General features: G+C 50.5%; 1 protein-coding gene across 1 annotated transcript; it reads right to left on the reverse strand.

Annotated features, from left to right (window-relative positions):
• Positions 1–291: 291 nt before the first annotated feature.
• Positions 292–10,820, reverse strand: LOC100898576 (transforming growth factor-beta-induced protein ig-h3). Its single transcript, XM_003747176.2, has 9 exons — positions 10,689–10,820; positions 6,407–6,547; positions 4,347–4,470; positions 4,023–4,127; positions 2,842–2,988; positions 2,578–2,742; positions 2,342–2,492; positions 2,108–2,239; positions 292–1,923 (listed from the first exon to the last, which is right to left on the reverse strand). Exons 1-9 carry the CDS (start codon positions 10,784–10,786, stop codon positions 764–766), a joined length of 2,223 nt encoding a protein of 740 aa, XP_003747224.1. The 5' UTR covers positions 10,787–10,820; the 3' UTR covers positions 292–763.
• Positions 10,821–12,413: the final 1,593 nt, after the last annotated feature.

A 12,413-nucleotide genomic window follows, 5' to 3' on the forward strand; every position in this document is an offset into this window, starting at 1 on the left:
CTCCGAATTTTGCGTTCGCAAAGAATCCACGACGCTTGATCGCACATTCAGTAGGTCACAAGAGATCTCTTGGGAGAAGCGTCTGCGAAGGAGGAGAGGACGACACTCTCTGACTGAGCAACGAAGCCTTTAATATTGGGTATATCGGAGCGTGGCACCGTGTATAAGGTACACCGACCGAGTTCATTGTTAGCCGTGATGGATTTCTAGCTCCGTCATCCGGAGTAGGCCCGGGTCTTCCGCGGGCCTGGAAGATTCCCAACACAGAATGAAGAGATCATTCGACTTCCATTCCCGTCAAAACTTTGCTTTTATTGCTCTGTGCGATATCTTTCGTCGTTCAAGCCATTTATTTCTTTGCCGCAATTATACGAAATCCAATCCGTCCCCCAATAACTCCGTAGAATTCGAGAATCCTCTCCCTCAATTTTTCTCAGAATATTCCATGATTTTCCCGCGATTCCCGAGCCCCGTGTTCTTGGAAGGACCAACGCAGCTGATTTCAGGCGACACCCTGCCCTGAGAGTTCCATCGGCTGATTTGTCCACAGGCTTCCTCACCGTCGAGTATACTTGGTGCGAACGGCAAACTTTTGAGCTTATTTCCTGCACCTTCCTTCTACCGTCAGAGGACCCCATTCCCCGTTGTCGCAGCTGGATCCTGTTCGAGGTCCGAAAATTAAATAAATATCTCCCCGCTATTAATATTAGCTTTCACACCGTGACGTTTGCGATTTTGAGTTCCGGAGTGCTCTCTGACTCTCTCAGAACTGAGGGAAATCAAACGTCGAGTATCTTCGGCTCTCGGTTCCTTGTTGCTGCTGGTTCGGGACCGGGTTGGGTTGAGGTTTGGGTTCAGGCTGAGCGTTGAGAACTCGGTCGAGGACGTGAACTACGCCGTTGTTCGCTGTCAGGTCTTTATCTTCCACCCTGGCTCCCCCGAAGTAGACGTGGCCTCGGAGTGAACGCTGGGCAGAGACGGATTTTCCGTCGAGATTCCTGTGCTCTTGGACGGCGAACGCGTTGTTGTGATTGATACCTCCCGAGCAGAGCATGTCGGGAATGATGTGGGTTTTAACCAAGGCCTCAACGCCTTCGCCCTTCTCGAGGGATTCCATTTCCTCGCGGGTTAGCTTCTTGAAAGCCTCGTCTGTCGGGGCGAGTACGGTGAAAGGTCCAGCGTTGTCTTTGAGTTGGCTTTCGAGGTTGGCCTTTGTCACCAGCTTGCGGAAAACCTGGAGGTTCTTGTTTTTCTCGAGGAGTTCCCAGATCGACACCTCGGGCTGACGGAGGACTTTGTCCACGAAGTATATCGAGCCTCCGCACACCTCAGTGGGACGGCTCACGACTCTGGCGCACTGCGCTGTGTAAGTGGCGTCGTCGAAGTTACTGTTGCGCGAATATACGTTCACTCGGATCTGCGAATTCTCCAGCTGAGAGGGCATGATCATGTTATTGAAGAGGGACTTGAGTCCGATTTTACTCTGGGTCGTGTGATACAGGAACAGAGGCTGAATCTTCTGCTCCTGTTTCATCGAATCCCACTCCTTCAGGGAAACGTCTTTGATGGCTTCTTCGGTGGGAGCGAAGAAAGTGAAGTTCTTCAACGTGGCGAACCTCTCACCCAGCTGATTGCTTTCGATCAGATGCACGAGGTCAGTGAGTTTGTGAGCCTTCAATGTATCCAGAAGTGATTTGCTAGTCTGTGACAGCATCACGTTCTTGATAGCGTGGACGACTCCGTTGGTGGCAACCATATCCTTATCTTCAATTTCGACGCCTTCAGCTGTTACACGACCGTCGGGCGTTTTCTGGAGCATGATCGGCGATCGGAGAACGTTGCGAACGCGAGCTTGTTGAGGAACCGCCGATGTACAGATGGTGTGAGGAACGACGTGTCCTTGGAGTAATTGATCGACACACCCTGCGAGCGCACGGAAGAAGAAAGGTCAATTTTTGAACGAGTCGAGCCAGCGATAATTGCACGTTGAATAAGCCTCCGGCGTGCCGAGAACCGTTGAATGTCTCTCGAGCGCGTAAGGTGTAGATCAGAAGTAACAATCCCGACGATCGACAAGAATGGGGTCAAAGACTCTCTGAGAGCGTACCTTCTCCGTTTCTCCACATTTCAAGAGTTTCGGCGTCGATGTCCTTGAATGCGTCCTGAGTGGGAGCGAAAACCGTGTAGTGAGCCTCGGGGTCGTCGAGCTTGTCTAGAAGTTCACCGCTCCTGGAGAGAACTAAGAGGGAGAAAAAAACAGGAGGTCAACGATTAGTAAGGGGAAATTCCCTCAATGTTACCGGATAAGGTCGCTTGCCGTACTTTTGAGATTTTCACGTACTTTCGTTGAAGGTCTCGAACTTGGGATCGTTTGCGAGGATTTCCTTCACGCTCTTCGAGGGCGTAGGCAGAGTGCCGTCGACAACGTGAACGACTCCATTCTTGTGGAAATTATCCGCAGCCACGATTGGCACGCAATTGGCAGTGAGCACCTGGAGTGACATGGATTTATCTCTAATACTCGGATACGGGAACCATATCGGAAGGAATACTCGAGAATGAGAGAAGCCCGCTCACCTTGTGTGGGTTGTAGAACTCGTTGAATCGTATCGAACTCTTTCCGTCCAAAGTCACGATTTTCTGCTCGTCCACAAGATCCGCGAGCTGATAATATCCCTCGACCATATGACTGTTCGCCATATCGGCCGGGGAAACCTCGTTCTTGTCGTCGGTTTCTGCTTTCTGTAACAGGAAGTTCATCGAGTCTCGTTGGGAACCATTTGTGCGAGGATTCTCGGTCTCAGCCGGAGTCGTCAGAACGACAGGGTTCGATTGACTGACCTTAGCCTCGGCGATTTTGATGGCAGCGTTCGTGGGCGCGAAGACGGTGATGTTCATGTCGGCTCCACCTTTCTTGGTGATTTTCGCATCGTCAACGAGTTTTCCGAAATCATTAGTTCCAATAATCTGGAGAGTCTCGCTCAAATCCTGGGAGGAAAGAAATTGACCGTGAATGCCGACTCTGTACGAGAATGGAAAGTCCCCATCGCCAGAGTTCCTGACGGAACTGCCCCCTCCATCGGGCATTCATCGATTTCCCGAATTGTCGGCGACCATAGGCGCAGTCGTCCGCTCCGGAATCAGCTCCTCTGGAATCTTCGAGAAATTCAAATGTGGAGTCGTCTGCCATTAGATTCTCAGGGCGTTCCAGAAGCTCCATGGGAACTACTCAATCTTGCGAGGACCCTTGAACACGAGAGGCCCAGAATCGATTCAGATGGATTCACGCCGCGGTTCCTCATTGAAGAGCCGTTCGTCTCGCCTGAGGAATTCCGCCTTGCGCCCGGCCGAACACCTTGACTGCAAGCAATATCAGTATCGAGCCACTTGCCCAATGCGCTTCGACTAGTTTGCAAGCCTTGTTCGAACGATTCTGCTAGAGCTGTCTAACTGGCGCCAGGCTCTGCACTTACGCTGCCGAACTTCAAGAAGTTCTGATAGATCAAATTCAACAGCTTCGGATCGTAGCAACGGAGTCTAGAATTCTGATTGTGCTCGACGGAAATTCGGCTCTCGACGAGCGTGAGTAAGCGGACGACCCCCATCGTCGACAGAAGAATCAATTTCCACCAGCAGGGAAGCGACTATGTGTGTACTATCATTTGGGACGGGAGCCAGGAAAAAAGTCCGCGTAGATTTGGCATCGTACCGGAGGGAGAAGCTTCCACTCACAGGTCCTCAAAGGTTACGAATCATCGTTCGAATACAAAAACACTCCCCGTCCGTCTCAAATGGGGATTATTCGTTGTGAAGCGGTATTGATCGACTGAGCTGAATCGGTTGACGTGACAGTCGGACTGACGACTGTTTTCTTGAACCGGTATTCAGCGTTACTTAATGAGAATCACATCGATTGGGATACAATTCTGATAGGTATCAGCTGACAAATCCGAAACGAAGCGGCAGAAGATAGTCGGTGCAAGTGCTATCGGAGCTGATGTTGTCACTCGACCTTGACTCACCTTGAGATCAGCTTCGACACATCCGGGTCCATCGGGCCTCCGAGTATATCCGTGGCAGCAAGTATATTTTTCAACCAAGTTCTTGCTTTCGTTGGCTGTGCGAATCTGTGGAATAATCGTCGCCGATTACGAGAGGCAACCCGTCAGCTTAAGTTTATGCGAATTCTTCGCTTCGAAGTGAACGCATCTAACTAATGCAGGAGCTGGAAGACTCGCGGAAGCAATTTTTCATGAATTCGGCGGCCTAGTTTCCGTATGACTGGAACGTAGTGAGAGCAACGAGGCCCCCGAATAGTAGGAAATTCGCCAGGTCACTTGGCTTACTTTGGTGATGCAAGTGTGAGTTGTCAACGACTCTGAGCATTGTGTCGATTGCAGGGAGAACAGGAGCGATTCAGGGGACACCCCCTCGACTTCTTCTTCTTTCTTTGTCATGCAGACGTGGGCCCTGGGGGTGAGAAATGAGACTGGTTCAATTTCGATCCACGATAGAAAATTCCAACCTTTGGAAGGCATTCGAGTTCCGTTGCCTCGAGGCAGTCTTGCGCACTCATCCAAAGCTCTTTCCAGGAGCCCATCTCCCAGAGTTCTTTTTTTCGATGAGGAGAAACCCATTGCTACACACTCAATGAGGTGGTTCCGCGATAATCGGATCGAGCGTCCGATAATCGAGCGTCTATCGTTATCTCGTGCTCACGGGACTGCCTCGCGACCCGGCCCGAGCCTCGCGTACCGAGCGATGCCCACAGAGGACCCCTACTGGGTGCCTGCTTCAACCCCTATGGCGATCCCGGCGTTCTACCTGTATAATCAGGCTGGCCATTGAAACATCGAGTAGATACTCGGCAATGCCATGATAGCCCGAAGTCCGATGTCATGCCGTCTTCGTAAACTCATGAGAGGATAAAAATTGTAAATAGGAATCGCCAAAGTCGACTGCGTCGAAGCCGATGTCGTATCATCGACCGAGGGAAGCAAATTTGAATGCATGATTCCGCTCTATCACCAGAACATCGGTGGCATTGCGCTGACGTTCCGTGTTGAGTTATCGGCGTGCCTCAACCCACGCTCTGATAAAACAGGGTCTCTGCTGCTTCGCATGATCACGCCGGTTGACTCGTCTGCATACGCTTAAATAATTCTAGCATCTTAAACCAAAAAGTCAGCTCAGAGAGATACATTCGACTCGTGCGCGAGCGCCCACGGACTCGTCAGATGGGAAGCTTGCTTCATTTGGATATTTGTGATCGAGATCTCAGGAGCTCCAACGCTGTACCCGGTACTTGTGCTTGGAGCCCGTATTCAAGACGAATCCGTCTTGCAGGCCAGGATTCTTTTCCCTCTCGCGGAAGGTATCGCTTCAAGCTTTCAATACCTGCCGCTAATCGTTCCTTGTGAATGATGGGACACGAAGCTTTCGGAAAACGACCTCGATATGACATGTCCCCATTGCTGGGGAAGAAGAAGAAAATGAACAATCCATGCCGCTCTAGCTACGGACGCCTCTCTAATTGAAGCAAGGTCAGTCACTCGCTGACTGGAAGGAAGACTTCGCTGAGAACAAAACCGGCGCCGGCGCCTAAAGAGCCGCCATGCGGCGAACAATATTTTCTGAAGGCTTTGTTGAACAGACTTTTGTTGACTCCGGCTCCAGCCCCGCCGTTTTAATGAAGACACCCGACCGCGCAGTGCGACAGAAGATTTGAATTGCTAGTGAGTCCAAGGCTCGACCCATCCGTTTGGACAGGAGGAAGCAAAACCCCGAATCGTAACTCAGGAACGATTCAGAGCAATCCCGACGGTCTTGTCGAGCTTCGCCACATCAGGAAGTCGCGCAAGTCGAACTGAGATCGGAGAAGATGGTCATCTACAGGCATCGGAGGGGATTCCAAAGCAATTTACAATGAGATAATTTCTCCGAAACTACACAAGTTCGGCTCTCGAAGTTGCTCAAGTTTTGCGAGCCGCATTGTCCGAGAAAGTTGCTCTCAGATTCTCCTATGGCTTCTTCACGGCGAATACGAGTTCTTCTATTTCTGACCATCTTTGGCGTGTCTGAGAACTTCGGGATGAGAACAAAGATTGAGCCAAGACGTGGATGAGACATGCAAAATCTTCTATCGAATAAACGATGGGAACGAGTGCAGCTATTTTCCCAGGGAAGTCGTTCTTCCGATTCAATTGATGACAACAGACGGTACGAACCTTGACCGTGAAGTCTGTATTTGGCTACATAGGCTTTCGACATTCGAACAGACCGTGTCGTCATGAGGTGGAACAAGTTCACTGACTAACTACATACTCAGGGCGATGGATCGTTCATTTACTTTGCAGCATAAGCAGCAGAGACATGAGGATCTCGATCAATGATTCCAGTCACTCACCCTTTCCACCATGGCTGATTTCCGAACGGTGCGACCGAGAATATTCCGTTGCTGTTGCTGTAAGGCCGTAGACCCCCTCGGCCCTGTGTTGCAGAAATGTGGCGGTTGAAGAAATTGTCGAATGGGGTCTGTCTCCGATTCCTGCAGCGGAGAAAAGAAACGTCGAGTCAATTCCACCAATTTAATGAGCTGCTACGGTCGGAATCCCAACGGATAGATCCCTTACGTAAAAATGAAGGAAATTGAGAGAAACTGGGAAACTCTGTTTAGAGAAGGAGGCGACCCACGTCAACCTCAACTCTAACTGAAATGACGATATCTGATGAAAACAGTATTGTGCTACATGAACTCATTGGTTGGAATTGCTCGCCATCGAGCTCCATCCAGAATCTGGGATATTGCGGCCGGTGAGCTCGTGCATCATATCAGAGATCCTTCCGGGGCTCCCGGGGACTTTCTTTCCATTATTGCAGCGGGACCAATCCCAAGTGAAGTCACGTAAATCATATGCTCGTCAGCCAAACTCGAGAGAGTTCGCCAACGCGAATCAGCGGCGGGAAAATGCCAAGGCGCAGAATTCATTCTCTCGAAGATGATGAGTCGCGGAGCCTTCAATTTGCGAACTGTCAGAGATGACGTTGACGTCCGCGAAGAACTGATGACGATGCCATCCCGATGTTGTCGAAATATTTAGAGGGGCGCACGACTTTGCTGAAATTAATGAAAGATCGTTCCGGATGGTCCAGCGCCCGCTCCAGAACGCAGGGACTTGTGGAGCGATGCCAACAACTCCAAAATGTTCGGCGCTGTCACTTTCATTTGGCCTTCAAGACTTCGGGCTAGCACAAGCTCGCGCATCAAAAGCGGGCTGATTCGCAATTCAGAAACAACAATCGATCGGCAAACAAAATCTGGAAGTACCATGGATTTCTCTACGTTGTCCTCCATTTGACAATCGACATCATTGGAGAGAGGGCGCAATCCCTGACGTTGAGTTGATCTCGTCCTTTCCCCTCCAAGTGCCCTTATCCGATGCCTCCTCTCCAGGGTGAACTCCTATCGATTTCACGTCCATGGAGTGTAAGGGGGGCGTGATCGAGGAAAAAAATACCGGGATCGATAAGAAGCAACACAGGAGGCTGATTAATCATTGACAGACTTCCGTTCTCCGGCCTATCTCCCCACTTGTACCTACTATTCAATAGATTGAATTGAAAAGGGTATTTCTTACACGGTATGCAACTCAAGGAAACCCGAGGCATTTGAACATGCACCTTCTGACGATGACATTGGCGCATTGGCTGAAGGGTGCATCTTCCACGGACTTAATGCCCGAAGTTCAGCGAAATTCTGATATTTTGAAATGTCCCGGAGACTTAAAAAAGCCGGAAATAAAAAACAGCATGCCAGAAACAAGAAACAACTGGGGAGCTTTCCGAACTGACATCATCCGCTGCCATCGTATTTTTCCCGTATACAACCATGCGCTTCCACCTTGTTTACTCCTATACGTGGACTCGTCGTATCGATCGCCGCAGTAGCATCGTGGAGTTCCGGTGGACGAACGCACGATTCTGGTGCTGGGAAGCGGGGGATTACGCCCGCACACTTTCGAATCTGTCGGTGATTTCATCACGAAGCATGTTCAACATCGTCAGAACCGGCACCGAGCAACGACTTCAGCAGCGGCGGCGACGACATCATCGCTCCCACTGGCAGACGAAGCAACTCTCGCGCCGGCATGCGGCAATGCGATCGTACAATTGACTGCAGTGTTCTCGAGGAATTGCATTAAAAAACACTCAAGAAGCGAGAACATTCCGTTCGGTGGTTGGCGTCAACGATTCCGCGCAGAGGACGTACAGAAGAATTTTCACGTGGAGCAGAAAATGAAGAAACCTTACATCATTCCGGCCGTTCATCGGTAATCGTTCTCTGTTCCGCAATCAGACAGAATTACTTAAGAAACAGAGGAAGACGTCGACAGAGATGAAATACCGAGCAGGAAAACACCTCCGCAAACGTTTAGCCCATCGGACGTGGAAACGAGATTGAGGCAACTTTCACAACGAGGCAATAACATCTTTTAGGAGTTTCCGGACAAGTCTGGTGCGAAATTCAACTTCTGTCCCGGGTCCTTTCACTTTCGAGATTCGAGTGTTGCAGCTTGCCGACTCCTCAGGAACCATTGGAGCGGAGGATTGCCCTCCGCGCCAGCGGTAGTCTTAAGTTTTGTTGCGCGAACCTTGTCTCGATGTAGAGGTCAAGGTGAGACTTATGCCGCTCAAAAGAGTTGTTGTCAGCACCGGGCCCCCGTTGGCCACGCGGAAGACAGTTCAATAATGGGATCAATCAATTCAGAAAACTCCTCTGGACGGAAGTAGTTCGCAATGACGGACTCGCAAGTGAGCGTGAACTCCACACCGGGCTCCGTCTTCAATTACAGAACAGGGTCCCGGATCGATGGAGTTGCTCAGTCGCCTCGCGGTCCCGGGGTGACCTTTCCAGTCGACCCGTCAGTATTCCACGATTCCAAATGACCCGCTTGTGTGGTACTGTATATCACGAGCGGTGTTGATGAATCTCTATTTCTAACTTCGGTCGATGGTTGAAGAGACGGTTCGGTCGATCACTGGAAACACGAGGAAGCCTCGCATGTCAGCCCGATGCATCATTGTGTGTGCGTGAGCGTCACACTTTCAGCCGAAACAGTTATTTCGTTAGAGGTGAATCTTCACGCTCCGCTGCATAGGGACGCCCGTTCTCCCACATTGTTTTCCTTCAGACGAGACTGCGCGCGCTGGCATCGCTCAAATCTCAGATAAGTTGGTATCGACGATTCTGCTCGCTCGCTAGCCTGCTTGATCCATTCCCGCTTTAAACTCGCGCTTCTAATCGCTACGAGAATCGGATCCCGATCGAGAAGAAGCACCGGGGGAGTCTTCGATTAATCACCCCCGGCTCAGCTGACAGCGAGCTTCAGGGGAAACTCCTTACATGTCTCCGATTAGAGCGTGGTGCCGTCTTTTGTAGGCCGATTCTGTCCAGTTAGAAATGACCACACCCGATTTGGGCCGGCGGTTTTCTCGGTCATAATAGTAACAATATGTCTGCTATTGTGCTTCACGCCTGGCCCGCTTGAAAATCCGTCACACCCTCTAGAGCACTCGTGTCAAGTGTGACTCGCCTCACTTTAGTGACATCTCACACGGACGGGCAGCCTGCGAGTCGCAGAACTCCAGTGGGACAGGAGTTCTCACAGATATCGCCCACGACCCGAGGAACGACGATAAACTATAGAAAGTCTAGGAACGATGCTGCGGACCGTCTGAGTCGGATAATCGGATAGTCCGCCTAATCGCCGCGAAATATCCCGGTCCGGAAAATGGGATTTCAGTATATCCCAATATAGAACCTGATGGTGTCCCCATATGCGACAACCGGCTTCAGGAGGTCCATGATCAAAAAAGAAAGATGATAGCTGTTGGACAGAATATATCGTTGGTATCCAAACTACAGGGGGAGATTATCCGAGAAGGTGATTGGCGTGATGGGATGTCTATATTTGAAGTTAAAACAGATTGGGTAAGAAGGCTAGGCGACAGGTTTCTCGGGCGAGGAAGCAAGTAGCAAGCGCCGGGTGAAACAACCGCCGAGAAAAGTAGCTGCTCATTCCGCGTATCTGAATATCGGCCCGTCACGTACACCTGAAGATTCTGGCAGCAGAACCCAGCAGGTTCTGCTCTGAAGATCATAGTCTTTTTCTGGAAGAGCAGCTCCACCTGAGGAGCCCTGTGGGCACCTCGCTACTCATTACGTCACTTTTTCCAGAGCCCCGGTCGGCCGGTTCCGCGTAATGGACAGACCGAGCACGGGAGCGATTTCCAAACGACGGCAACATTGAGAACCAGATTTTGAGAAACGATGCCCGGTACAAAAAGAGATGGGTGCGACCCCTGATGAATGACTCCTGTCCACGTTCATGGGACCGAGAGGTTCTTCTGATGTTCTACAAAGTGAGAGTGAAATCTCCAAATTTTCTGTCGCGTTTCCCTCGGATGTACGAGAAGGTTTCCTCCGATATTCCCCCGGCTGGGTGGTATCAGTGGGTTATCTCCAGCATTCGCGACCGATCTCAGACGTGAGAATGAATCGCCTATGCTTCATGGGTCCTTCTACACCGTTGAGGGTGCCACCTAATACAGAGATTCTCGGATCGACGACACCTCACGGACCTATCATCTGACGAAGTAACAATTCTCATCTCTCACCTATCGCTCACCTGTTATCTTTTTTATTGTTGCCGTCGTTTTGTGCGAGGACGAGAACTCCGCCTAGAACCACGACACCGAGCCACCTCATGCTGATTCCGACCAGCATTGCAAAACAGTAAGTATTGAAAGCTCCTGCACTTTGCACCTCGGTCCGACGAAGATGCGCGTTTTATAGGACCCTCTTCAGGTGAGGGATGAAAGGCTGGCGGCTTGGCTGACGGTCTAACCGGCGGGCCGTTTCGTTTCATGCTCGCTGTTGTTGGTAAGACACGACAAGGGAGAGCGCGCCAGATCTATCCGGAGCAGACGACAAGCATCTTCTGAAATGAAGAGCAGCTGCCGGTTCGACGCGTCTCCCTTCGGCAGGTTTTCTTTCGGAACTCGAACGTGTACACAAGCTCGCCCCGTGCTCGGAGGACTCCGGCTCTATGTAACTTATTATCGAAAGGGATAAACGTACGGGAACGAAGGTCGTCCGCAAATTTGTTCTGAAGCGCATATCTTGCCATGGTTCCCGAGACTACGAGTTGGATGAAGACCGCGGCTCAACCTATCGGTGGACGAGATCAAGAAAAAAATCTTGGTCTATCCGAAAAGTTGATCCACCATCCCACACACGGCCCATCGACATTAGAGGAGAAATCGGGTGCATCTAGGTATTCTGTATGGGGAGATGAAAGTGAAAAGCGGATGCCCTGTTTCCGGAATTCGGTCTGGTTCTTGGCACGGGAATTTTGGCATCGATGCTAAGTGTATTTCGGAAAGAACCGTCATCGATGGGGGTCTGTACGTCTAATGAGTGACTCATCGGCTCTAGCGAAGATCCAGATCGAACGTAAAATATGATTCGATAGTTTCCTTCTGGACATCTATCGCTTCCCATGTAGCGTGGCCTCCTCCACTCACTCCATTTATCATAGGCTCCGCGACTCCTCGACCTTTCGTATGAAGCATGCGATGAGCGAAGATTCTTTTTGGAAATTCCTGGGACAAAATTCGTCGGAAGCCACCAGCCTACTTCACCGTTTTCTCTGGCCTCAGTCATCATCAGAAAATCGCTCAGGGAAATGACTCTATGAACGAGATGCGATCGCAACGAGCGGCGTCCACGGCGAGCTTCACATGGGCGTCAAGACATTCTCAATACTGGGAGACGTTTTGCATCCCAAATGAATGCTCGACCACAATAATAATACTAACAACAGCTCAACGTCGAGAGGTTTCACAGCGAGTTTCTCGGAAGACATTTCTGTGCTTGTGTCATAATCGATCCACGCACCACCCGTGGAAAGTCTCCACATCACGGCCACAGAATTTAAGCATGCCGAGCGATCGGACTGAGAATTCATCAAAATCCCCATAGAGCTCGGGGAGTCGCCCTAATTCTGTCGATTCTATCCCGGGAATCATGCGAAAAATCGCAGAGCTCGATCGGTCACCCCGTTTTGAAATATGCGGATTAGAGGAGAGAATCGCTGGACCATGATCTTTCTCGCTGCTTGTAAGAGTTGTTTGAGGGAAGGCTTCGTGGATCATAGGTATCAGGAGTCATCTTCTAAGTACGTTCCGGTATCACCCACTAAGAGCTCGGACCATCGGAACTCCCAGTGCGACTCCCAATTGGATACAAACACGGAATTTTCATTCGATAGAAACAACAAGTCGATGTTTTCCACGGAAGTAGACAAGCTTGAAAGGTATTGACAGTTGACAACGAACCGAAACCAACGACC

The sequence above is a fragment of the Galendromus occidentalis genome, unplaced genomic scaffold, assembly GCF_000255335.2.
Source record: "Galendromus occidentalis unplaced genomic scaffold, Mocc_1.1 scf7180000077512, whole genome shotgun sequence".
Taxonomy (NCBI): domain Eukaryota; kingdom Metazoa; phylum Arthropoda; class Arachnida; order Mesostigmata; family Phytoseiidae; genus Galendromus; species Galendromus occidentalis.

Excerpts from the sequence above, each read along its gene's own strand:
- LOC100898576 (XM_003747176.2), bottom strand. The coding sequence starts at position 10,786 with ATGCTGGTCGGAATCAGCATGAGGTGGCTCGGTGTCGTGGTTCTAGGC. Across the intron at positions 6,548-10,688 it reads AACAATAAAAAAGATAACAG|GAATCGGAGACAGACCCCAT; the intron begins GTGAGCGATAGG and ends TCTCCGCTGCAG. Across the intron at positions 4,471-6,406 it reads AATCAGCCATGGTGGAAAGG|GGCCCACGTCTGCATGACAA; the intron begins GTGAGTGACTGG and ends TCTCACCCCCAG.